Raw genomic sequence first — 25554 nt, 5'->3', positions numbered from 1 at the left:
TTTTTTTTCTTCCCATGTTTCAAATCTTAAGCTACACCTATAGATTCAGTCTCCACAGGTATTCCATAGTGAAAAACCATACTGGCATTTCAGAAATTAAGTAAAAAATATGTTTATAAAATGGCATATGGCACTTAATCTTGAAACTGTGGAAATATTTACTGTCTTGATGAAGGCTACAGCTCTTACAACCTTGAGTTCTTAACACTGATTTGAAGGCATTCATAGATACTAAGTGATTGGGAATATAGGGATTCATTTTTCTGTACTATTTATTCCACTGCACATATATCTTAATACTTATAAGAAAGTGGAAAAAATTGTAAACACTTTCACCTCACAAACTGTGGCAATATGCACTTAACTGTAATGTGGCCCTTGCTCCTTTGGAGAACAGATCACAAGATCAAGCTCCTGGTGATGCAAGGGGAGGTCATTTTTCATTTGTTTAAAGACTGACTTTATTTCAGACTCTAGAGATACCTGCTCTACAAACAGGTGGAACAAATTCCCTGCTTGAATTAAGTCTCACAATTTAGAATAGAACAATAAAGAAAATTGAAGGAAGAGGAAACAAAAGACACACCACAAAGAGAATAAATGAGAAGGAAGCAAGGAGGAGAGACATCTTGAACTAGAGGTTTTGAGCCTTCCAGTGGGGACATCTAGAGAGAAATCTGGGTAAAAAGGGACAAGTTGACTTGAGAGGTGTTAAAATCGCAGTGTGTTGGGGTGGGAACTGGGATGAAATGAAGAGGTGGAACACGGGCTTTTCAGGGCAATGAAAGTATTCTGTGTGATACTGGGATTTTATGTGGTATCTTGGATTTGCCAAAAGCCACAGAACTGTATAATACAAAGAGTGTTCCCTAGTTTAAACCATGGACTTTAGTAGATAATTATATTATCAGTACTGGCTCATCAGTTGCAACAGATGTACCACACTGGTAGAAGATAATAAGGGAAACTGTGTTGGGTATGTGTGGGTAGTATGGGACTTCTGGGCTTTCTGCTCCTTTTTTCTGTAATCTAAATTTTTCTATACCATTAGGTCTATTAATTATTTTTTTAAAACTGCAGTGATATCTGAAAACGGTCAGCAGCCTCGGGGTAGTGAAATATTGACGTCAGAAACACAGTTTGAAGGACATCAATATAGAGGGACTTTTGGGGCTTCAGGTCTAGATGAGCTCTAACAGGGAATGATGAAAGGAAAGACATGAAGGCCCAGCACCCAGCCTTGCGATATTCCCATGTAGGTGGGGCTCTGCCTTATGATGAGGAAATAGCGAGGACCAGAATGGAATGACACTAAAAAAGAAAATTAGAGGAGTACAAGTATCACAGCACAGCACAGCTGCCAAGAAGGAGATGACCCCAGAAAGTGCGTACTGATGTTCCAAAGAGGTGAAGGATAATGAGGACTTAAAATGGCCGTTAAAATCTAATGATTAGATGGCAAGGCACTGGTCAGAGAGAGTAGTCTTAATAGCATCCTAGTTACATTTGGGTTGTAGAGGTTAAGACTCAGTTGATCTGGAAGCTACAAGTATAGGAAGCAGCTTTCCCTTTAGAGAGTTGAGGAACGGTTCTTGTTTTTAAAATGTATGGTGGGAATGCAAACTGGTGCAGCTGCTGTGGAAAAGAGTATGGGTGAATAGGTGAAGGGGATTAAGGGTGCACTTCCCATTATCTCTGAGTGATGCATGGGTATCAAGTCACTATATTGTATACTTGAAGCTAATATAACACTGTATAGTAACTATACTGGAATTAAAATGAAATTAAATTTTTGAAAAACTAACAATTATATGAAGTCCTACAATAATAATACTAAGCCCAAAACACAATGAAATATGCACAAAGAACATATATTAAATCATTGGGTGTATTAAGAAAGAAGGAAAACCTACCTAGATATTTTTTTAAAGATGTTTAAGGGATAAATGTCATTAAAAACCCTAATTGATTAATTAACAATCTCTGGAAGAAGTTGTATTTACAGGAAGAGGCTAAAGAGCCAAAATTCTGGTAGGGGCTGGACATTTGAAATGGTAGAAAAAGATGGAAATGGACCCAAGAACTTGATTATCAAGTAGTAGCCCAAAAACTGGAAGAAATTGGAAAATGGATGAAACAGAAAAATATGTAAGGTGGTTTAGTGTGCCTGCCATCAGAGACTTGGGGTTACAAAGAAACTAGATGGGGAGATTAAAGTTATATCATCTCTATGTCTTTAATAAAGTAACAGTTCAACCCACCTAACAACTATTTGGTGTTTGAGATGTTGGGCCAAATGGAGCATGGTTAAGATGAAGTTTTGAAGCATTTACATTTGAAGTCCCCCACAGTAAAGTGATCTGAATATACTGCATAGAGACATCATTTTTAATTCAAAAGACCCCATAGAAATTATCAGGCCCAACCCATTCCTGTTTCAAAGGAGAGTGGCATAGAGAATGGTTCTGTAGATTGCCTGAAGTCACATGGCTGTTCAGAATCAGGAGTCTTCTCTCAGGCAAATCTTGTATTTCTCCTTCTACATCACTGCAGCTATGCAGAATTTGAGCTGCTCCAATGAGATGTCTGGTAGACAACTGTAGATTGAAATATAATGACATATCATAAAATTTGCCCCTTAGAAGTATACAATTGAGGGGTTTTAGTATATCCACAGAGTTGTGCAACTATCATCACTATATAATTCCAGAACACTTTTATCGCTCCAGAAAGAAACCCCACACCTATTAACAGTCACTAATCACCCCTCAACCCCACCAGCACTGCCACCAAATGCCTCTGGCAATCTCTACTCTACTTTCTGTCTCTATGGACTCGTCTATTCCAGACATTTCATATACATGGAATCATGTAGTATCTTGCATTTGTGTCTGGCTTCTTTCACTTAGCATAAGGTTTTCAAGAGTTCATCCATGTTGTAGCATGTATTAGTACTTCATTTCTTTTTATGGCAAAATAATACTCCATTGTATGGATCTACCACATTTTTTAATCCATTTGTCCATTGAGAGCCATTTGGAATGTTTCCATGTTTTGTATATTATGAGTAATACTGCTATGAACACTCATATACAAGTTTTTGTGTAGAGCTATGTGTTCAGTTCTCTTGGTATATATGTGGGAATGGAATTGCTGAATCATATATGAAGTAACTCTCTGTTTAACTTTTTGAGGAACTGCCAAATTGTTTTCCAAATTAGCTGTACTGTTTTACATTCCTACCAGCAATGGACAAGGGTTCCAATTTCTCCACACTCTCACCAACACTTTACTATCCTTCTTTTCGGTTGTATGGCCATCCTAGTGGGTGTGAAGGGGTACCTCACTGTGGTCTGGGTGTGCATTTTTCTAATGACTAATGTTGAGCATGTGCTTGTTGCCCACCTGTATGTCTTCTTTGGAGCAATGTCTATTTAGATCCTTTGCCTTTTTTCTTTGCCAATTGGATTACTTAGGTTTTTGTTTTTGTTTTTTTTATTCTTGAGTTGTAAGAATTCTTTATGTATTCTGAATACAAATCCCTTATTTTAAAATATTTCTTCCTATCTGTGAGTTGTCTTTTCATCTTCTTGATGGTATCCTTTGAAACTTAGTTTCTAATTTTCATGTAGTCCAGCTTTTTCTTCTTTTGTCTTTTATGTTTTTGGTGTCCTATCTAAAAACTGTTACCTAACCCGAGGTCACAAAAATGTATTCCTATGTTTTCTTCTAGGTGTTCTGTAGGTTTAGCTCTTAAATTTAGGACTATTGTCCATTTTGAATTAGTTTTTGGATATGGTGTAAGGTAGGTGTCCAACTTCATTTTTTTGCATATAGATATCAAGTTGCATCAGCAGTATTTATTGAAAAGACTGTTCTCTCCGTCATTGAATGTCTTAGTACCCTTGTTGAAAACCAATTGAACGTAAGGTGGTTTATTTCTGGACTCTATTCTATTGATCTATATGTTTCAACTAAAAATCTTTAAAAACAAATAGTGAGACAATTAACTTAGTCACATTAATAAATCCATGTGGAAAACAGAGAATGGAAAAGTTATCTATTACCTCTCACTGTAAATGTTTTGCCATATTTCCCTTGAGCGAGACTTAGACCATTTAATTCCTTTACAGTTGTTATTCTTTCCTTTAAAAAAAAAAACTCTCCTCACACTGCTCATTTCTTTTCCCATATACTGCAGACGACAGAAGACAGGGAATGGGCAAAGCAGCAGGACCCCTAAAATCACTTTACACACATGCATAGAGGAAGGGGTAAAGGTTAAATTTCCTTTTAATATTTTGTATTTTGTTGTCCCTGTTTCTACTCTAAGCCACTGATTTACTGAGTGCAGTCCTGAGGCTCAACAGCAGCTGTGCATATGAGTGCACTTTTATAAATACTTCCATGAGAACTTTGAATCACAAGTTACCTTAATTTAAGGGCAAGGAAAGAACATTCTGAACAAAACATAAACCTTTTTTGAACCCAAGTTCAGACTGGTTTCTTTGCTCCCCAAAGACTTTTTTTATATCTGAAATATCTATTTGAAGCGTATTTCTACTTGAAATTTTTTTAAAAAAATTCTTCAGATATCTATACTTTAATTCCCATGATTTAACTTTTAGAAACCTCTCTGACCTTATAAACAAAGAGATCTTTTGAGAACCAAACTGGGAATCCATATTTTCAGAGAGCCCAGAGATTTTCCAGAAAGTTGAAAGAGATCTAAGGCATTGAAATCTCAGAAGGAAGGATTGTGTCCTAGGTAAGAGCGAGGCATGAAAAACATGTAATATTTCAAAAATTTATGGTTCCCATGAATATTCACATGCTACATTTTAAATTACCAGATTTTGACAATGACTTGGCTTGTATATGAAATTATATTAGCTTTAAAAGTATTAGACAGTGAAAGAGACAAAAAAAACAGACTCTTAACTATAGAGAACAAACTGATGGTCACCAGAGGAGGGGTGGTTGAAATAGGTGAAGGGGATTAAGTGTACACATATCATGATGAGCACTGAATAATGTATAGAATTGTTGAATCACTATATTGTACACCTGAAAGTAATATAACACTGTATATTAACTATACTGAAATTAAAATTTTTAAAATTATTAAGCAATGGAATACTGTCTTTTAAAATGAAGTTTCTTATTTAAAAATACTTTTTTTTCTTCTTTAAGTTTTTATTTAAATTCCAGTTAGCTAACATACAGTGTAATATTAGTTTCAGGTGTACAATATGTTGATCCAATACTTCATACAACACCCGGTGCTCATCACAAGTGCCCTCCTTAATCCCCATCACCTATTTAAAATCTACATTGCTTTGCCTTCTCAAATCTGACATGTCCAAAAGACAGCTGTTGATTCTTTCTCCTCAGAACCTATTCTTGTCCCCCCTCTCCCGTTCCCTTGTGATCTGACCTTACAAATGTTTCAACCTGTTTGTGCCATTCTCCTGGTTACTTATTGAGCTTCAGCCCATGTGCCCTCTTTACTGTTATGTGAATAAACCAAACTTTCCTTTCTCTCTGAGCCATTCCATCCCCCTTTGAAAGGCTGGTTGTTCTCACCTCCAGCTCACATCACCCTGCTTATTTTCTTCATAGCCCTGATGTTCTAATTTGTAGGTTTGCTTCTGCATTACCTGTGTCCCCCACTGGTCCATAATCGCTTTAGAGGCAAAGATCTTTTTATCTTTCCCCCTAAATCTCCAGTACCTGGAGTAGAGCCTAGTACCCAGTTGGTGCCCCATAAATATGTGTCCAGAATCAAAACCCTGGAGACTCTGAGAGGATGTGCATATGTGTAGAACCATAATTAGTATATTGCCACAGAGTGGGCTATCTAAACTCACTTCCAAGGGGGAGTCTACTTAATGGCATCTTCAACCATTTGAATGCAGTAAAGGAAAAAGTTGTTTTTGTTTTCTTTGGTTGTGTTTTTTCACTGGGCTTTGAACCCCAGAAAAGTAATTGTAACCACTTCCGTTCCACTCCTATAGGCTGTGACCTTCATTCAGTATGGACTATTATGGGAAAAGCACCTTCTCTGAATGAGGCTTCCTCGTTTCTGAATTTATGCCCGTTTTGATCTTATTACTAATTAACTTACACAAGATTCTATTTTAGATAGCAAGTTAAAAATTGCAATTTGAATGGAGAGCACTGACCCTCCCTATTGATTCTTACAGCTGACTACCACCTACCTCTCAAACCTCAGCTCACGTGGTCTTTCCTCAAGGAAGCTTTGTTTTGGGTCTTAGCAGCCCTTACTGTCCTTAACAGCATTTATCACATTCCAGATAACAAAATTAGTGGTAACAAAATTAGTTGGACCCAGTCCCAGTCTAAAAAATTCTTGGAAGCCAGAGAACATGATGGTCTTTTTTTTAAACACCTGTATCTCCAGGAAGCATTCAGTAAAATAAGTTGAATCAATTAACCAGCTTTAAAATACTGATATCTCTGATTCATGAATCCATTTTCCAGCAGCCATAATATGTGACTTTTTAGTATTAAGTAAATTTCCAGAAACCTCAAATACAGGGACATGAATGAAAGGCTCAATGAGAGGAACAGGGTAATGCACACTTGCCGGAGAAGCCAGGTTTAACTTTCAATTGCAGAATTGCAAACAGGTCATTTGCTTCCTGGGTGTTGACCATTTGATTTTTTGAAGACAATTATTGAAGTGATTATGATATATTAATACCATTAAATTGTTGATGAATTTTGCCGAATCTTTGGAAAGTAAATATTAAGGGATAGAATGATGCTCATGTTTACATTTTATTTCATCATTTTGTTTTCAGCTTGTCTTATAAATTTTGTATACAATGTTATAATTAAGGATCTTAAGGGATGAATTTAATAGAGAGTTATACAAAATTTTTGCTATTTGCCTCCCCTAAAAGAAAAAATGTCCGTACTATATTAAAAGACTCTGTCATCTTAATTAAGAGGCAGCTCTTTTCCTGTTTTTTTTTTCCCTCTTAATTATATAAGCTATGCTGAGTGGGATGTAATAACATGAGTTTAAATTGATAATTAGTGTGTGGAAGGCATTTGGCAGTGAAATATAGAGCAATATCAGTGGCATAACCTTGGCAATAGAAAAATATAAATATAATCTAAATGTCAGTGCAGAAATAAAACCAGGACCAGATAGTCAATAATTTGATAAAATATTTTAGGAAACACATTCAATTACATTAAATTTTTTTTTAAAGATTTTATTTATTTATTTGAGACAGAGAGAATGAGAGAGACAGAGAGCACATGAGAGGGGGGGAGGGTCAGAGGGAGAAGCAGGCTCCCCGCCGAGCAGGGAGCCCGATGCGGGACTCGATCCCGGGACTCCAGGATCATGACCTGAGCCGAAGGCAGTCGCTTAACCAACTGAGCCACCCAGGCGCCCCAATTACATTAAATTTTTTAATCAAAACAAAATATGTAGCTTATTTAAAAGTCCTAGGACCTGGAGGCATTGTGTGTGTGTGTGTCTGTGTGTGTGTGTGTCTGTGCGCACACACATATGTTTATACCTCATGTGTATGTATATATTTTCATACCATTAAAAATAGTAATCCTTACACCTACTTGTATCTCTAGTCATAATCCCAAAAGAAAACCCTTTTTAGATGTTTCTTCTGGAAGCTATCTGCTTATCTCTAAGTAATGTGCCTTGTGCTATGTGTTGATTTCTCTATTTCAGACATTATCTTTCAACTTCCTGTTTTGGTGGGTAAGGATTTCCCTCCCATACATTACTGTCTGACCTCTTTCCTACTCCCTTCCAATATAGTTACAGCTATCATTTTAATTAATTCAGGGACCTATGTTAACCTCTTTAACAAAATGTAAATAATGTTCACTGAAGAGCCAAAGGTATGATTATTTTTCCTTTCTTACATAGGTTTCAATTTTTCCTGTAGTTTCAAGAAAGCCTCCTTTTTGTCTCTTGCCCTAACTGAATTCCACATACTTTTAATATTCTCCAGAAGTTCTATTATGTTATGTATTATTTTCTTGAACCTCCTCTTTCCCTCCCCCTCCCCTACTAAGCCCCCTCTCCCTCCAGCCCCATCTGGACTGCCTCTTCTCTAGGCTTTCTTCCTGATGCTGAAATTTGCCTCCTGGATTCCTTGTCATTATTCTTGACTTCTTCACTTATGCTCCTGAAGCTTATACATCAGTGGATCCTTGAAGTGTTACATGAGCAGTATATTTGAGACATTGGATATCTTTATCCTATGATTATATTTGGTTCGTAGATTGGTTGGGTATAAAATTCTAGGCTGACATTCTTTTTTTTTTTCTCTCTGAATGCTCTCTGTCCTTTAGCCTCCTTCTGACTGTCTGAAGAGAAACTCAATGCAATTCTGATCCTTAATCCTTTGTATTTACACTTCAGAATATTTTTGTCTTTGTTTAGTGTTCCAAAATTTGCAAAGATATGGGTGTGTGTGTGTGTGTGTATGTGCTTTTCTTTATGTGCCTTTTCAGCCTAGAGTCTGGTTTTCTTTAGTCTGGGAAATTTTCTTATAGTTTTGTAATATCCTCCTTTTTATTTTCTGCATTGTGTCTTTCTACAGCTAAGTCATGTATTGAACCTTCTGGATTTATCACCCAGTCTCCTTATATTTTCTGTAATTTAACTCTTATGCCCTCTGAGAGATTCCTTGACTTATCTCTAACCACTCACTATTGAGGCTTTGGGGGGTGTTTTTTTGGTTTTCTTTTCTTTTTAATTTACAAGTCCTTTATTTTATTTTTTCTCCCTACTTTTATGGTAACATTCTAATCTTAGTCTGTGGATGTAATATCTTATTAGATCTCTATGAGAATATAAAATAAAATTGATTTGAAGTCCTCATTTTTCCCCATATTTATCTCCATTTTATCTGGGTTTCTTTTTTTGAGAGTTCTTCTTAGATACTCCAATGTGTACTTTTAGTCTTTCTGCATTTAGCTCTTTTATTTCTTATTTACATGTTTTAACATTCAACTGATAATGCAAACATTGAAATACTGAATAGTTCATACATTTCAGATTTTAATAAAATTAATGTGTGCTTATAGTAATTTGGCCAAGTGACAACTTTCCCAATGTTTATCACATTTACTTTTCCTCTCCTGGAAGAATTTCCAAAAAAAGTCATGAAAATAATAGCAAACTTTTTAGCACATCTAGACAATGGCAGGCGCTGTGCCTGCTGCTTCAGATTCTATTGTGGAAAAGAGTTTTACACCATCCAAGTATAAAGAACACATCATTAATACTATATATGTTCATACTGACTAGGATAACTAAGAGAACCTTCTCTGGAATGAATTCTGGAATTTTTCCCAGATGTTAATAATTAATTGTGTTGTATATAATGTTCAGGTTAAATTATGTATTAGCTTATTTAGTGGAAGTCTAAGATTGACAAGTTTCTGCTGCAAGAAAGGATATTTTGAGAATTTAACTCCTCGTAAAATATGTACCATGCAGTAGTTAGTGCCTACAGCAACTGCTGGTACTCTGTCTATATTAGTATTCTAGGCTTTTTGGCAAGATTGAAAATATATTTCTGTTGGTAGTTAATATTCTGAAATCATAAATACATACACTTAAAATGGACAAGTTAGCTGTATCAGTACCTTAAAATTAAATAAATAATGTTCTATTCTAAATATTAATAATGCCATAATTGGGCATAGGGCAATAAAATGACCACTGTAGTAGCTTGATTGCTATGCATTTATTAATGAAATATTACTTGTTCATTCTGAAAATAAAAGCTGAGAGCAAATAAAAGGGGGAAGGGAAAGGAAAAAGTGTTCAAGGATGGTTTTCCACATGAACCCCTAAGTTTAATTGACTAACATCATTCTGCCTTATATTGGCAACTTTGTAAGGCCTGGGACAGATTGGTGGTGCTAATGGAGAAGAAGTGTTGCTCCTGACGTTGTCTCCCATTTTAATTCATTCAGGGATTATACAGCTAAGCCTACTGAAGCAGCTCTCAATCTGGGGCCTTCGAAGAATCTGCCATTTCTAAGGGCCAGAGTTCATGGCCAGAAACATTGCATGTAACTCCTAGGAAAAAGGGCCGAGTGAGTGAGTGCTTTTACAAAAGTATGGCATGGTTTTAACTTTTATTGTGTCATGTCGTTTTGCTCTGATGGGACAGACAGGGTTGTTGGACTAGCTTGACATTTTCTGTAACCTTTCCTGTAGCCACTCTCGGTGATCGTTCCAGAGTTGGCTGTGTGACCTTGTTCTGGTCATAATGTGTAAGTAGAAGTCTCTGGGTGGGACTTCCAGACATGCCTGGCCCATGAATAAATATTTACTTAGGGTTAAAGTAAATGAACTATTTAAAATGTAATGCAAAGTGCCTTTTCTTTGGCCCCTGACCTAAAAATGTTGCTTTCTTCGGTCTTGCTTGCACGAGTTCACTCACTGGATAACTTCATTCCCGTTGATGTGATTATTGTGTTTACTAATGTTGCAATACATTTTTCTTATCTAAAACACTTCCCTGAGCATCAGCCTTGCACTTTGAATTTCTTCCTGGAGAGCCCACAGGTACTGCCCATTTCACATGCCCTCTCATCACCAAGCTTCACCTCTACTCATGATCATGACTGTGGCTCCAGTCTCCTTCAGGGGACTCTCAGAATCCTCTGTGGCTGCCACTTCCATATTAATTCCAACAAACAGGACCTCTCAAGATCTCTCTCTAAGACTGTGCCCAGTGGTGATTCCTTCCCTTCATGACTCTCAAGTCTGCCTCCTATACTTTTCTATTAGGTAAACTTCCAGAAAGGTGAATGGCTTGTGCCACATTCCTGCCTAAATGCAGTTGCCCAGCCTCCTAGTTGCCCTGAGAAAGCACATTTTAGAGCAGAAAGTACTCCTGGGAGCATATGAAGACTTGCCATGGGAGTCCATTCCCAGAGGTCACTTCCAGGACACTCTCTTTCCCCATCTCCCTCTCCATAGTCAACATTTCCTACTTTATGAAAGAAAAGCATACATCTCACCTCTTCTGAATCTCAGTATGGGGCATGCCCCATGGTATAAAAAGATGTCAGAAACAAACCAAGGAGACAGCATTTATTGAAAAAATAAAACCCTACCTTTTCTACCCCACACAATGGTCGGTGACACATGGCTCCTGAGGAACTGTCCAGAGAGAATCTCAGTGAGAAACATAGAAGGCAGCTGTCCCATATTTCATGTAGATACCATATTCACGGCAAGGCTTTATTCATCCCATTGATCTGTGTCTATGCATGGAAGCTCAGGAATGACATGGTCATCATGGAGATATGAATATTAACATGTATATTTTAATTGAAAATTGAAGCCAGAATTTTTTCTGATTTAACCAATTAGTTAAAGAGTGAAGTTAGGTGTTGCCAATTAGGTTTTATGGCAGAAATCTTCCAAAGGTTGAATCAGCTAAATCTCCAACTCTAAGGTTTGGAAGAATATTTAAAGCATGTGATAAAGGGTGATGGTGTCATACACTCAGAGGACCTCATTGCAGAGAATGCAATATAAGGTAGCCTTGTGTGATAAGAGGAAACTGTTAGGAAGCAATAATATAATAGCAATAGTATATTAAAAATGAAAAATGTTTTTACTTTCCCCCCAATTTTCTGATTGTATTAGGTGAAAAAGGTGTATCTAAATGAAAACATAGCAGGAATATTAAAAGTTACTTGAAAATTCTTGGTATACTTCCTAGAAGTTAAGAAAGTAAATTATTCTGGTGAATAGTTAACAGAATCTTTTGTAAGTCAATGTGCTTTGTTTCTTTGCTCTCAGAAAACTTTAAAAAGGACCTAATCAAAATGTCAGCAGGTAGATTATTTCCAGTAACTTTAGTATTAGAACATTGTATTATTATTATTATTATTTTTTTTTTTTGGCAAATGGCTCAGAGATCCCAAGTATTGAAGGATATTGCTCTAATAAACTTTATATTCTCATTTATTATGTGAATTAGATTTCTCAGGACTTAAATCTATAGAATAGAAATGATGCTGAACCCTGTCTCAGTCTAGCAATAGGTAATATTCTTCCACAGTTATATAAACTCATGGGCAGAAGGAATACTTAGCTCCATCTATCTCATTAAAAGATGTATTTCCAACAAAAATTTTATTTATTATTTAATGATTACCAAAATGTGTATTTATAATCAATTGTATACTACTAATAACTGTAATGAACACTGAATCCAGAAGAACTTTTTAGCACTTAGAGCTATACAACCATAAGAAATTAAAAGAAAATTAATTTTAATTTCTATTCTTGTGCAGTATGATAGGGTGATCAATATAAGACTTTCAAACAAAAACACATTAAATTAGGGTTAAATTACATCTGAGTCAAGTGTAATGGAAAACAAGTTCAAGACAAAAAGACTGATATAAACTTTCTGACTGTTAGGTATTTGTTCATGGCTTTCTTAAAGTGGGTTATAATGGACATCCACTTGTAGTATTTAGAATCCATTGGATACATTAACAGAATGATGAAATTTATTTTAAGATGTCAATATTTACATTATGCCAGAAATTATATCCTTTGCAACTACTTGTCCTTATCATTAAAAAAATTACATTACCTTAAAAATATATTGAGACCAAAGCACTCTGCAGTCAATGCAATCTCTATCAAAATCCTAGAGACAGGGTTACCTGGGTGGCTCAGTTGGTTAAGCAACTGCCTTCAGCTCAGGTCATGATCCTGGGGTCCTGGGATCGAGCCCCGTGTCAGGCTCCTTGCTCAGTGGGGAGTCTTCTTCTCCCTCTCCCTCTGCCTGCCACTCTCCCTGCTTGTGCTCTCTCTCTCTGTCAAATAAATAAAAATAAAATCTTTAAAAAAAAATCCTAATGACAGTTTTTGCAGAAGTAGAAAAACCCATTCTAAAATTCTTATGGAATCTAAGGGGACCTCAGATAGCCAAAACAATCTTGAAAAGGAAGGATAAAGTTGGAGGAGTCACACTTCCTGATTTCATACCTTGCTACAAAGCTACAGTAATCAAAATAGTGTAGTACTGACATAAAGATAGACATACAGAGCAATGGAATAGAGAGCCTAGAAATAAACCCCTACATATATGGCCAAATGATTTTTGACAAGGTTGCCAAAACCTTTCAATGAGGAAGGTATTGTCTGTTCAACAAATGGTGCTGGATATTCCACATGCAAAAGAAAATTGGACCCTTACCTTATACCATATAGGAAGATTAACTCAAAGTGGATCAAAAACCTAAATATGAGAGTTAAAACTATAAAACTCTTAAAAGAATACATAGAGGGGAAGCATGACGTTGCATTTGGCAATGATTTCTTGAATGCAGCACCAAAAGCACAGGCAACAAAAGAAAATACAGATAAATTGGACTTCTTTAAAATTAAAATTTTTGTGCATCGAAAAATACTACCAATAGAGTGAAAAGGCAGCCCACAGAACGGGAGAAAATATTTGTAAATCATGTATCTGATAAGGAATTAATAGCCAGTATATATAAAGAACTCTGATAACTCAGCAACAAGAATACCCAATTCAAAAATCAGTAAAGGACTCGAATAGGCATTTTTCCAAAGAAGGTATACAAATGGCCAAGAAGCACATGAAAAAATGCTCAACATTTCTATCTATTAAGGAAATGCAAATCAGAACCACAATGACATGCCAATCCATACCCACTACTATTAAAGAAAAAAAAAAAAGAAACAGAAAATAACGAGTGTTGGTGAGGATGTAGAGAAATTGAATATTTGTGCCTTGCGTGGGAAAGTAAAAGGGTGCAGCCACTGTGGAAGACAGTATGGAGGTCCTCAAAAAGTTAAGCATAGAACTGCCTTATAGTCCAGCAATTCTACCTCTGGATATATACCCAAAAGAATTGACAACAAGGACTCAAACAAATACTTTAACACCAGGGTTCGTAGGTATATCATTTACAGTAGCCAAAAGATGGAAGCAACCCAAGTAGCCATCAACGGATGAATAGCTAAGCAAAATGTGATCTATATGTGCAATGCAATATTATGTGGCCTTAAAAAGGAATGCTACAAGGTGAATGAGTCTTGAAAACATTATGTTGAGAGATACAAGGCAGACATAAAAGGACAAATACTGCAGGATTCCATTTACCCAAAATGACTAGAATAGTTACATGCACAGAAACAGAAGTAGAAGAGTGGTTACCAGAGGCAAGAGGTAGGGAAAATGGAGAGCTGTTTATGGGAAGAGTTTTAGTTTGGGATGATGAAAAAATTCTAGAGATAGTGGTGATGGTTTTACAGCAGGGTGAATGTGCTTAATACCACTGAATTTTACACTTAAAAATGGTAAAAGTGGTAAATTTTAAGTTATGTATATTTTGCCACAATAAAATAAATAATCTATTGAGAGAGTTGTTCAGATTTGGAGGTACATTTAGGCAATACATGCGTAGCTGTTCACGTATTTGAACACCTGTCTGGTGTCCTTCACAGTCTGGACCCAGCCCTCTCCCTCACTTCATTTTCTTTGTTTTAGCCACCTGGAAGTCCACATCTGCTATAATTATGTACAAGTTGTTCCTCTATCTGTAATGCTCATTCTCCCCCCCCCCCCCACCAAATTGATTAATGGAATCTGATACTCCAAGTACCTACCACCTTTGGAAAAGCTGTGTGACTCCTATAGAAAGAACCCATTTCTCCCTCTATTGTGTTCCCAAAGAACTCTTTCATACCTCTGATGCATTCCAAACCTGTCCTCAACTAGACTGAATTCTTTAAGGGCAAGAATGGTATATGCCTCATCTCTGTGACTCCAATGCATAGTAGCACAGAGCATAATTTGAAGCAGAATCTTAGTAAATAGTTGAATAACTGAATTTTTAAGAATACGTATGGTTATTTCCTCATAATTCTCCTCTGAGAGAGAAGGCAGGCCTTCACCCCACTTTCCAGAATAAGAAAATAAGAAAATGTCACACCTTGCCCAGGCTACAGGCATCAAGTGGCTGATGGGGGTGGAGAAACAGCTCGAAAATCTGCCTTCTTACAGCCCAGGCCTGTGGAGCCAGGCACTAAATCTTATCGTCAATATGTTAAGAGCATTACTTTATTGGTTATAAAACACATGTTTTTGAATATTTGCCATAGGTTTTGTCTATAAATGAATGATCCAATACATATTTCTGCTACTCCTTCCATAATAAACCCCCCGCCGCTGTTCCAACCCCACAGTTTGGAAACAACTGTGTCATTAATGAACGATACCAGATCCTAACCAATGACCTCCAGATGAAAGGCTCATTATTTCATTACTGGTCTCCAGAGCTGTTTTGTTCCCTAACACTGTAGCACAGAATTTAGACTGAAGAGTTTAAGCCTTGAACTATAAAAAAATGTAAGTAGTCCTTGACATAATTTGGAGTGATTACATTCTATTGTGCCAAGCGTTCCTTATTAAAAATCAATTTAATTGTGCATAGACCATCTGGTCGGTATTATGGTCTTTTATGGGAGGGAAACACGATTTTGTACTTACCTGATGTTCTATTGGATAAACATGTCATTTCATAAAAAGGGGGAGAATTTTGTAGCACTGATAAATTAATAATTAAAATTGTAAAAGTGTTTACTAGACTTTCCTTTATTTAAACTCTTGTGACTTTTGAGCTATAAGATTTAATATTTTGTATCATTTAGGATTTTAATGGAAAAAAAAGTAAGAAATGTGTTTGTGCACATCATTTGCTACATTTATTTTCATGAACAATTCTATCTTATATTTTTGAAATTCTAGTTCCATTAAACAAGACTTAGATTGTCACATTAGTATTTGTGTTGTCTTTTTATTCAAAGAATTTGGATAATGAAAACAAGAGGTTTGCTTTTGATTGTCTAGTAGCCCGGTTTCAGCTCTATTAGCAAAAGATCGTAATATTTTAGTTCACAAAATTACAGGAAACTGCTTCAAACCAGAGTGACTGCATTTTATTATGCAAAATGGGGAAGATTTTGCAGACTGTTTTTCAAAAATACTTTATACCCTAATGTAAAAAGGATCCTTTAGCTTCCTTACATGGCATTAGAGGCTTAAGATTTGGGTCATTTTCTTAAGTTTTTTGATCTGCTTATGTGCTCATAGTTGTAAAATATTTTGTTCACATTACAATCTTAAAACATCAGTGTTGTAAATTAGTAGCCATTAATGTTGATTCTATTCTGAATCGCCTGAACTTCGATTTTTTAAAAATATCACGTGTTATATAGGGTCTGGTGTTAACAACTACCTATTTGGTACCAGCCATAATATCTGTGATCTTCCTTGTGCCCTGACTTCCTCATTTGTGTAATGCGGACGATGCCTACTTGTTAAGATTGCTATGAGATTTAAATGAGATACTCATTTGGAATGTTGTAAAGATTCTTGGCACAGGACGTATGTTAGCTTTTATCTTCATCAAAAATACCAAGGTGACCATTCTGCAGTATGTGGCTCTCTTCCATTTTTTCATTAAAAAAAAAAAAAAAAAATGAAGCTAGGGGGTTAAGGAAGTGTGCCTGTGCTCATGTGGCAATTAAGTGCTCAGACGAGGATGAAATGTGTTGGGCAAGTTCCATGATCTGTCCTGTGCTCTATTTGAGTGACCTTTCCTTTTTAATGTTAAATGCTAATATTCTGTATGTATTCATTTATTGAGGATGGACTGCACTAGATTCTGAGTATGTAATAGTGAGCAAAATCTTTATAATCTCAGGCCACGTACATCTTAACACACAGTGGGGTAGACAGGCAGTAAGCAGTGCAACAAAAATTATAAATATGATAAGCTAACAGAGAAATGAGCCTGCTGCAGTGATAGAGAACAACAAGGCCTTTTCTTCTATGTAATTCTTTAATGTAATGCTGATTTATTGTAATAATAATAATAGAGATAGAAAAAGAATTTCTCCTCATCTGCCTCCATTCCTGTCCAGGTAGTCAATAGGAACAGGCTAGCTGTTTGCACTCATACAAATACATATAAAATAAATGTATGGCATTTTTCTTGTGGTTTTACAAAAAAATGGATTTTATGTTGGTAGAGCATGCTACTCTTGATCTCACAGTGTGAGTTTAAGCCCCACTTTGGGTGTGGAGCTTACTTAAAAAAATAATTTTTAAAAATGGATCCTAAACACATTACTCCCTAACTTTCTTTTTGTTTGTTTGCCTTAAAAAGTCCTTACCAGTTTTATAAGTATGTGGTGTTTGCTGCGAGCATCGTACCTGTCCAGGACCAACTCAGAGAAAACTCTCCAAAGATTTTAGAGCTGAAGCCCTGCCCATTTATTACAATAGTTACTATTTAATGCTGACTTGATTCCATAATTTATTGGACTGAAGGCACTTGAGGGGGAAGTTTTTAGAGCACCTTGCTGTTATTACCGTTATTATTATTATTACCATTATTATTTCTGACAACCCTTGCTCTAGAATAGTGTCCCTGATTTTTTTCCCCTTGATTTCCTGTCTACCTACCTACCTATCTACTGATTTACCTATTTTGCCTGTCTTCTGTCAGTCTAGCACTATTTCTTTGGCATACATTTCTTTGTTTACATGCCTATAGATTTAACATTTCAAAAGATGAGTGCTTACTATTTTACAGACTTGGCTACCTTCACCCCTTGATAAAGAACTTTAGGGGCTTCTTTCCCTGTGCTTTTTGCTTTGTTTTATTTTTTTTCCCACTATTACCCATATTGAAAAACAAGGTAGATTTTTTAGATACAAGTGCTTTTATTTATGAGAATGTATTTCTAAAAATAGGACTTTTAGATGCAGTATACGCTCATTTTTTATCCTAATACACATTGCCAGATCAAATTCCAAAAAGACTGTAGCACTTTGACTTTTAAACAGGTATCCGTAATGCCAGTTAATCAGCTCAGACCTAACGTACAGATCAGTAGATCATGATGTTATTGCCACTTCAGTAAGAAACCAGATGGCTAATTTATTTAATTATTCCCTATGGGGTACTTTCCCACCTCAGTCCTCTACCCTGGGTCTTGGAAGCACAGAGTCGATCGAGGAACAGATCCTCCCCTTCCCAAATGAGGCAATCATCTAAGTATGTTGGCTGTTAGTTGAGAACCTGAGTGGCAGCAGGTACAGCCCGCTGAGATTGTGCAGTGCGGCCAGGACCTCTAGACGGGAGTCTGTGCAATTAGCCAAGACGGTTACTGCGTTTTTGGCAGGGAAGCAGCAGTTAAAGCAAAGAAGGATCTTTTTCCAAGAAGGAAAAGCCATTTAATAAGTTTGAGTCCGTTTGCTCATAACAGCACTACATTTGAGGACCAAAAACCCCAGGAGCTTGGCAAGTCATCAGTGCTTGGCAGGTCTTCCCACCAACTCACCAAGTCTGAGGCCAGCCAGGCAGAACTTGGCTCCCTCTGCTTTGACTGTACTCATTTAAGAGCATTCCTAGTTAACAAGAAAGTGAAGGCTGAGGAATCTTTCTCCCCATTAATCCAGAAGAGTAAAATGTGGTGGCTCTAAGCAAGCCATGGTCCAAGTAACTCCATTGGTGGGGAACAGGGCGTCTGTTTGCATTGAGGGCTGTGTGTTGGGTGTATGCAGCTTGGAGCTTGTGGTCCACCGAAAATGACATTCGTGTTTCGGAATTAGGCAGTGCTTTCTTTTTTGTATATGAATTCACATTTGTATATGGCTACCCAGTGTGAAAAGTCTGATTTTATAGTGTGTCAGGGAGCCATTGTGTACCTGTCTCATGAATACATAAAACAAAACTAAGTACGTTTGTATAAATTTTTTTAAAAATACAGTGTGTTCTCATACTTTTTCCATTTCACCTATGGAACTCTTGCCAAAATGAAATCAAGTTTGAGTGTTTACAATGGAAGAGAAAACCAACTTGTGGATTTTGAAATTAGGAGATGGATTTTTTGTTTGTTTGTTTGTTTGTTTCATTTATTTGGGTTTTCATTTTTTCTCCTCTACAAATATTTCCAATGAAATAAACAGGTCTGATTGTCTAATGATGGATCATTTGAATGAAGATTGAAATTGAATTGGAAATGTTGAGAACGAGCTTGTTTATACTTTCCAAAAAGCTGCAGCACCACCTGCAATTGATAAAAATTAGTACAAACATACCAAAAATCTTTAAAGAGACATGTAGCCAAGCCAGTGCCAACTTGGACAGAATCAGAGCACTGGCTGCTTGGAGGAAATATCCCAACATTCAGCTAATCAAGGATGTTAATCTGAAGTAAAGATTAAAATATTTTACATGGTTCAGGATTGCTTGGAGCAAAGGCTAATGCTGGGAAAGAAATGGTTGATTTCTTAGGATTTTTTTCCACAATGTGAGTGTCTTAGTTACATGGAATTCACTCAGTCTTTAGAATAATTTCTCATTAACAATTTATAAAGCTATGTTTCTGGTTTAAGGATCTAAATTTGTGAAGTTCTGGGTTCATATCTGGTGCCACCATGGCCTCTAAAGACTAGAGCCTGTGGTTCTATGTATGAGGTTGGGCCAGGGGATATGTACTCAAAAAGAAGTGAGGCTTTCCTAACCCACAGCCTGTAAACACAAAGAGAAGCATGCCTTCATGCAATTGGTCACATATCATTCTTTTGCTTATAATAACCATCTGTTATGCCGAGATTTCTAAGTTTTTTCAGGTTGACCTAATAAATTTATTTTGCACCCAATAGTAGCAGTATTGATTGATATTTTGGACCAGATAATTCCCTGTTGTAGGGAGCTGTCCTGGGCGTTGTAGGATACGTAGCCAAATCTTTGGCCTCTATGCGCGAGATCGCAATAGCAACCTCGCAAAGGTCTCCAGACATTGTCAGTGTCCTCAGAGGAAAAACCAACCCGAGTGGAGAATTACTGCTTGAAGTAGTTATGTAAATAAAACATGAACAAGAGGTGTGAGACTCCATATTGCCTCCTGAAGAACACTTCTGCTGCCTAAGGATAATGAATATTAAGTTTCTTATATGTCTTCAGGAAGTTACCATGTAAAATGGTATCTATTCTGCACAGTCATGACCATTCAACATATACCTTGATATAATTTCATTTTTTTCTTCTTCTTTTTTAAAATTTTTTGATATTTCTCATTTTAATAGATCTGTGAGACTTTTGTATTATGGTGCTTACAGTTTCATATTACTCTTTTTAATGTCTGCACAGTGTTGCATTGTTATGGATGAACTAGTAATTCATTTAGCTAGTCAGTGTACATGTGGGTCCTAATTTTTTTTATCCTTCTGAATACCATGGTAAACATCCTTGTATTTTCATGTTGAATACTATGTGATTACAACTATATCATTTAGAGTATTCCCTAAAAATGGAATCACTAGACCAAAGGAAAAGTACATTAAACATATTTGTGGACAGTGTTACACTAGCATCTGCGTGTGAGGGTAGCCATTTCCCCAGGTTATCAAACTTTAAGCCTTTGCTCATGATAGCCCTGTGTGAGTGTATTTCATAAAAAGTGAGATTTCCTGTATTTATAAGTTGTTTTTTTCCCCTGTGACCACACTGTGTATATTTGTTTTATCTTTTTTTGTTATTATGTTATGTTAATCACCATACATTACATCATTACTTTTTGATGTAGTGTTCCATGATTCATTGTTTGGGCATAACACCCAGTGCTCCATGCAGAATGTGCCCTCTTTAATACCCATCACCAGGCTAACCCATCCCCCACCCTGTCCCTTCTAAAACCCTCAGTTTGTTTTACAGGGTCCATCGTCTCTCATGGTTCGTCTCCCCCTCTGATTTCCCCCCCTTCATTCTTCCCCTCCTGCTATCTTCTTCTTCTTCTTTTTTTTTTTAACATAGAATGTATTATTTGTTTCAGAGGTACAAATCTGTGATTCAGCAGTCTTGCACAATTCACAGCGCTCACCATAGCACTGTGTATATTCTTTGCCTATTTCCCTAACAGCTTATTGGGCATTTTCTTTCTCATTTGTAGGAACTCTTTATTTTTTTTATTCTTATGTTAATCCCCATACATTACATCATTAGTTTTAGATGTATATAGGAACTCTTTATATTTTAAGGAGATTAGTCCTCTGTCATCTTAGATGTTACAAATATGTTTGTACTACTTATTTTATTTCAATTTTATTAATATTTTTCTCTGTTGAAATGAATTATTTCATGACCTGAGCCGAAGGCAGTCGCTTAACCAACTGAGCCACCCAGGCGCCCCATGAAATGAATTATTTCAAATTTAGCTCTCTTTCGGTACAATTTCTGAATTTGACGTCTACAGAGTTTTACATACAAAAATGCTTTCTTCCCCCCGTTTTCTCCTATTGCTTTGAGTTTGGTTTTTTATGTTTAACTATTCAAGCCATCTAAAATTCACTTGAGTATATGGGGTGAGACTAAAATACCATACAATTTTTTCTAAATGTCATATCATGCTGTTGACAAAATTGCCTCATATTTGAGTGCAAAATAATAAAGCTAGATCCATAGTTGGTGCTTGCAAAGAACCAAGAGAGGGCTATTATAACTCAGTGAAGGAGACACAGTGCTGTCTGGACAGCAGGCGAGGAACTGCTCTGTAGGGCTTTGTAAGTCAGGGTTGTGAATTTGATCTTATTCAAGTAGTGTTTCTTTTTCATGTTGGTTTCACATGTTTCTCTATATATAGCATATATTTTGATTTTTTTAATCCATTGAACATTTTAAATTTTCTGTATTATTAATACAACAGACACATTATTATTTCTGTCATGTTTTTAGCTCTTAATGTTTCCTTGGTTTCTATCTTTTGTTGAAATTCTTGTCCTGCGTTACTTCCCTAAGGACTTGTAAACATTCCCACTGGCCTCTAGTATTGTATACTGCTGGGGAGAAATGTGAAGCCGATTGATCTTTCCCGTTGTAGGTTAGCTGCTTTTTCTGCCAGAATATATTAAAGAAGCGATCTTATAAAATTTTAACTCATTAATTCACATATCAGGATACGGGTAGATGTTAATCTCTCTTTTTCTGTGGTTTTGCTTCCTGGAGACAAATGGTGCTCTCCCTATTGCCTGAGTAAGGTATTAAGAATATTTCAGAATTTTTCTTTTATTATATCTTTGGACATTATTTTTCTCTATTCTACTTGTTCTTTTTTTTTTTTTATTTTAAGGTACACCTTTTTGGAATTTTTTGGTTATCTTTGAGAGGCTGTCAGTTTCTCTTAAAATGAATGTTAACCTTTTATGCTTTGTTCGACATTTGTTTTCCCAAGCCCTCCCTCCGTATCCCCCTTTATATGCCTTTTATGTGCAACATTGACTCTTTCTTATTTGTTTCCTTCTTTGATATCTTAGACATCTTACTTTAGCTCTTGTTTCAGTGAAAAGCCACATTTTCTTGAGCTCTTCTGTGCTTGTTAAGAGCATTCAAGATATTCTGCTCTGTGACCTGGTTCTTTCTGTAGAGATTATTTCATGTTATTGTCATTTATTTATCTATCATATTATTTCATATACATATTTATTTATTTATTTATTTATTTATGTTTTCCTTATTATTTTCTGATGATGTCTAGGGAAGAGGGGCTGCAAAATTGTCTCAGAACACTTTCTCATCAAATGTTCTGCTTCTTCCACACTGGTCACCTGTCTCTTTGCAGTAATACGCACCTCCCTCACCGCCATTTCTTCTCCTTCGGGGAGTTGGAGGGCCATGTGTCTCACACTGAATGTCTGTATGTTATGGGTTTTCTGTTAAATGAGTTTGCATTAATTTCTTTTCAGGTTCCTCGATCAGTGTCTGCCCAGTTGATGGCCATTTATGCTCACTACTTTACCCTGCCATCCTCCTCATTGCTTCTTGGGGGGAAACAGTGTATGTATTTACATTGCCCCTCAACCTCAGTTTGCTTGCTATGCTGAATGGGACAAGGGACCTCAGTCATGACTTGCCCTGCTTCTAGATTTCACCCTTTAAATAAGAGGTGGTTCAGCTGTTTCTTGGATTGTTTCCCCTGTTTCCTGGAAAACTTTATATTCTGTAGGTTTTGTCTGCTATCAGCAGTCCCCCTTGTTTGAGCTAATCTTGTTGTATTTATTATTTCCATTCTGTGTCATCTGTATTTTAATAAAGGCTATCCCATACTTTCATTGAAAATAGCTATTTTCTATATTTTCAATTATTTTTGCTTTTTTCACTTGATAGTAGGGAAGGGGGAATAGCTATAGAAATATCACTACTCTACCTTCAACAAAAGACGATGAGTTAACTGAATTAAGCAATAAAATAGTTAAGTGTTCACTAGATATTTATCAGTGTTCGCTCACTTGTTTGAATAGGAGAATATAGAAGTATAACACAATCTTGGGGAAATAAAGTTACAACTCTTGAAACAATTTACAAATATGCTTGAGTCAGATGTGGATCCAGGCTCTCATTGCACTAAAAGCTTGGTTGAAGTATTGATTGTCAAGGCCTCCAGTGGTTAGAAAGCAGTGCAATTGGAAATGTTGTTTTAGGGACAGCTAATATTTGAACAGGTGTTGTAAAAAATATTTGGAGTGCAGAACACAGCACAAACTTCTGATTCTTAGTCCCCCATCAATATTTCTTGGCTGAGTGAACAGCCACGCCTCATGGAGACCTCTCAGGAGACAGTTGGATTTAAGAGTGAGTTGGCGTGTAGAAGGATTTTTGAAGGTCAGCAAGCTTATCTTAGGTTTAGGAGAGATCCGTAGTAGTTTTTTGAACCAGGGGATGAGATAAAGCTGTGCTTAAGGAAACTTCATCTGGCAATTGAATTGAGGTGTATTTCATTTGATCCCACTGGGGCTCGGTGAGTCCTTTGTACTAGGTATCGTGCTCAGTACAGTTGTGCAGTGTAGGGAACGGTTCCTTTTGCAAGAAGCTTAGTCTGGTGGATTTAAGAAACTGATTTGGAAAAATCTGACTCAGTAAAATTTCAATAGCAGAGTTGACCTCAACTCTTATTATCACGGGGTAGCTGTTCTGTGTTGCCATTGTAGTTCTACTCTAGTAACAGATTCAGTCTGTCATGGTTTTTACCACGTAGGTGGATTCTATGATTAACACGGGATGCTTTAAAATCTACCTCCAAATCACTGGAATCCTGTTGTGTCCCATAAATTTAGATGACTTTTAAGCAGCGGCATTTTGTATTTCATTTATCCATATTCGCGTCCTTCTAAACCAGGTTTTTGGCCAGCCTCGTGATGGCTCGCCCCTCTTCTAATGCACTCTTACTGCCCCATATCTTCTTCTAATTATGCCTGCCTGATGGCTCCTTCTCTAAAATATTTTTATTCCCTGACATTTTGCTCCACAGTTGTTTTTTATGTCAGTCTTGCTTAATCAATTAGAATTATAGTCCACTTGAAGACATAAATAATCATCTACATTTTATTTATTTATACATCCCATGTTACTCCTGCAGATGACTTGAGCATGTTCCTTCCATATTACTGTGTTTTGACCTTGGCTGAAGTGGACATCCGATTAAAGGGGGGGGGGTTGATATTTTATGAGCTAAGCACACAAATGACCAATAAAGGAGTTTCTATTGTTTTTTATTTATGGTTTTTATCTGTTTGAAAGTCCTACAAGGATCAAGCATATTTACCAAATCAACTTTATAGGGAAAAAGAGCATGAATTTGAGACTCTTCCAGTCAGTGAGAAAGCATTGCCACAAAACATATTTGATATAAATTAAACATAAGGTGCTTTTCTGTAAATATGTGCACATTACCAAATTGATGTATGTGTTCAGTATAAATTTCCCTTAAAATATCAGTACATGTGATGTTGGGACCTTATATTTTATGAAAGAATGACTGCCACGTCCTGTGGCTCTTTCTCCCTCAGCAGCTGTGTCCAGCTGGTGGTCCGCATTCCCCCGCTACTTCTTCAGTGAATGGAAACATTTAGGTCAATATTGATATAAAACTTCTTGAACTTTCTTCTCTTTCAGCTTTGGTTCGCCTTTGTTAATGGATTTTCTGGGCAGATTTTATTTGAACGTTGGTGCATCGGCTTGTACAATGTGGTAAGCATTCTCCATCTCTATCAGATAGCATGCAGAACTTCAGTGACATTCCTTTACTGTTTATGTCTGGGAAGTGTATCTAAGTCAATCATCTGTATACATAGCAGGCAGCACAAATACATCTTTAGAGCCTTTGTTGCTGGGACACATCCTGCAGAAGCCCAAGCTCTCCACACATGGTTTCAATCATAGCAGATCATTCTTGAATAACCCCATGAAATTATTAACCCATATATCTTGATAATAGACCCTTGTTACCTCCTTACTAAATGCCTGCACAACATTTCCATGTTTTTAGCTCAAGTAAAAATTTCTGAGCTACATCTCAACCTATTCCACTTCATAATTTTATATCTGAATTCCTAAACATAGACACGCATATATAGCACGTAATCTAGTGTCCTTTTTGTCCTTCTTAAAAGAGTATCTGTCCTT

General features: G+C 36.5%; 1 protein-coding gene across 1 annotated transcript in view; it reads left to right on the top strand.

The window, feature by feature from the left end:
• ATP8A2 (ATPase phospholipid transporting 8A2) overlaps positions 1 to 25554 on the top strand; it is a 603997-nt gene that overhangs the window by 391360 nt on the left and 187083 nt on the right. Inside the window, exon 28 of the mRNA XM_045869211.2 lies at positions 25045 to 25119. Within this exon, the coding sequence (XP_045725167.1) occupies positions 25045 to 25119 (75 nt within the window). The remainder of the gene's footprint in view (positions 1 to 25044; positions 25120 to 25554) is intronic.

The sequence above is a fragment of the Mirounga angustirostris genome, unplaced genomic scaffold (assembly GCF_029215605.1).
Source record: "Mirounga angustirostris isolate CCGP_5_RB_7025 unplaced genomic scaffold, mMirAng1.0.hap1 SCAF_3, whole genome shotgun sequence".
NCBI classification, from domain to species: Eukaryota; Metazoa; Chordata; class Mammalia; order Carnivora; family Phocidae; genus Mirounga; species Mirounga angustirostris.
This window is presented reverse-complemented; position numbering and strand designations above follow the sequence as displayed.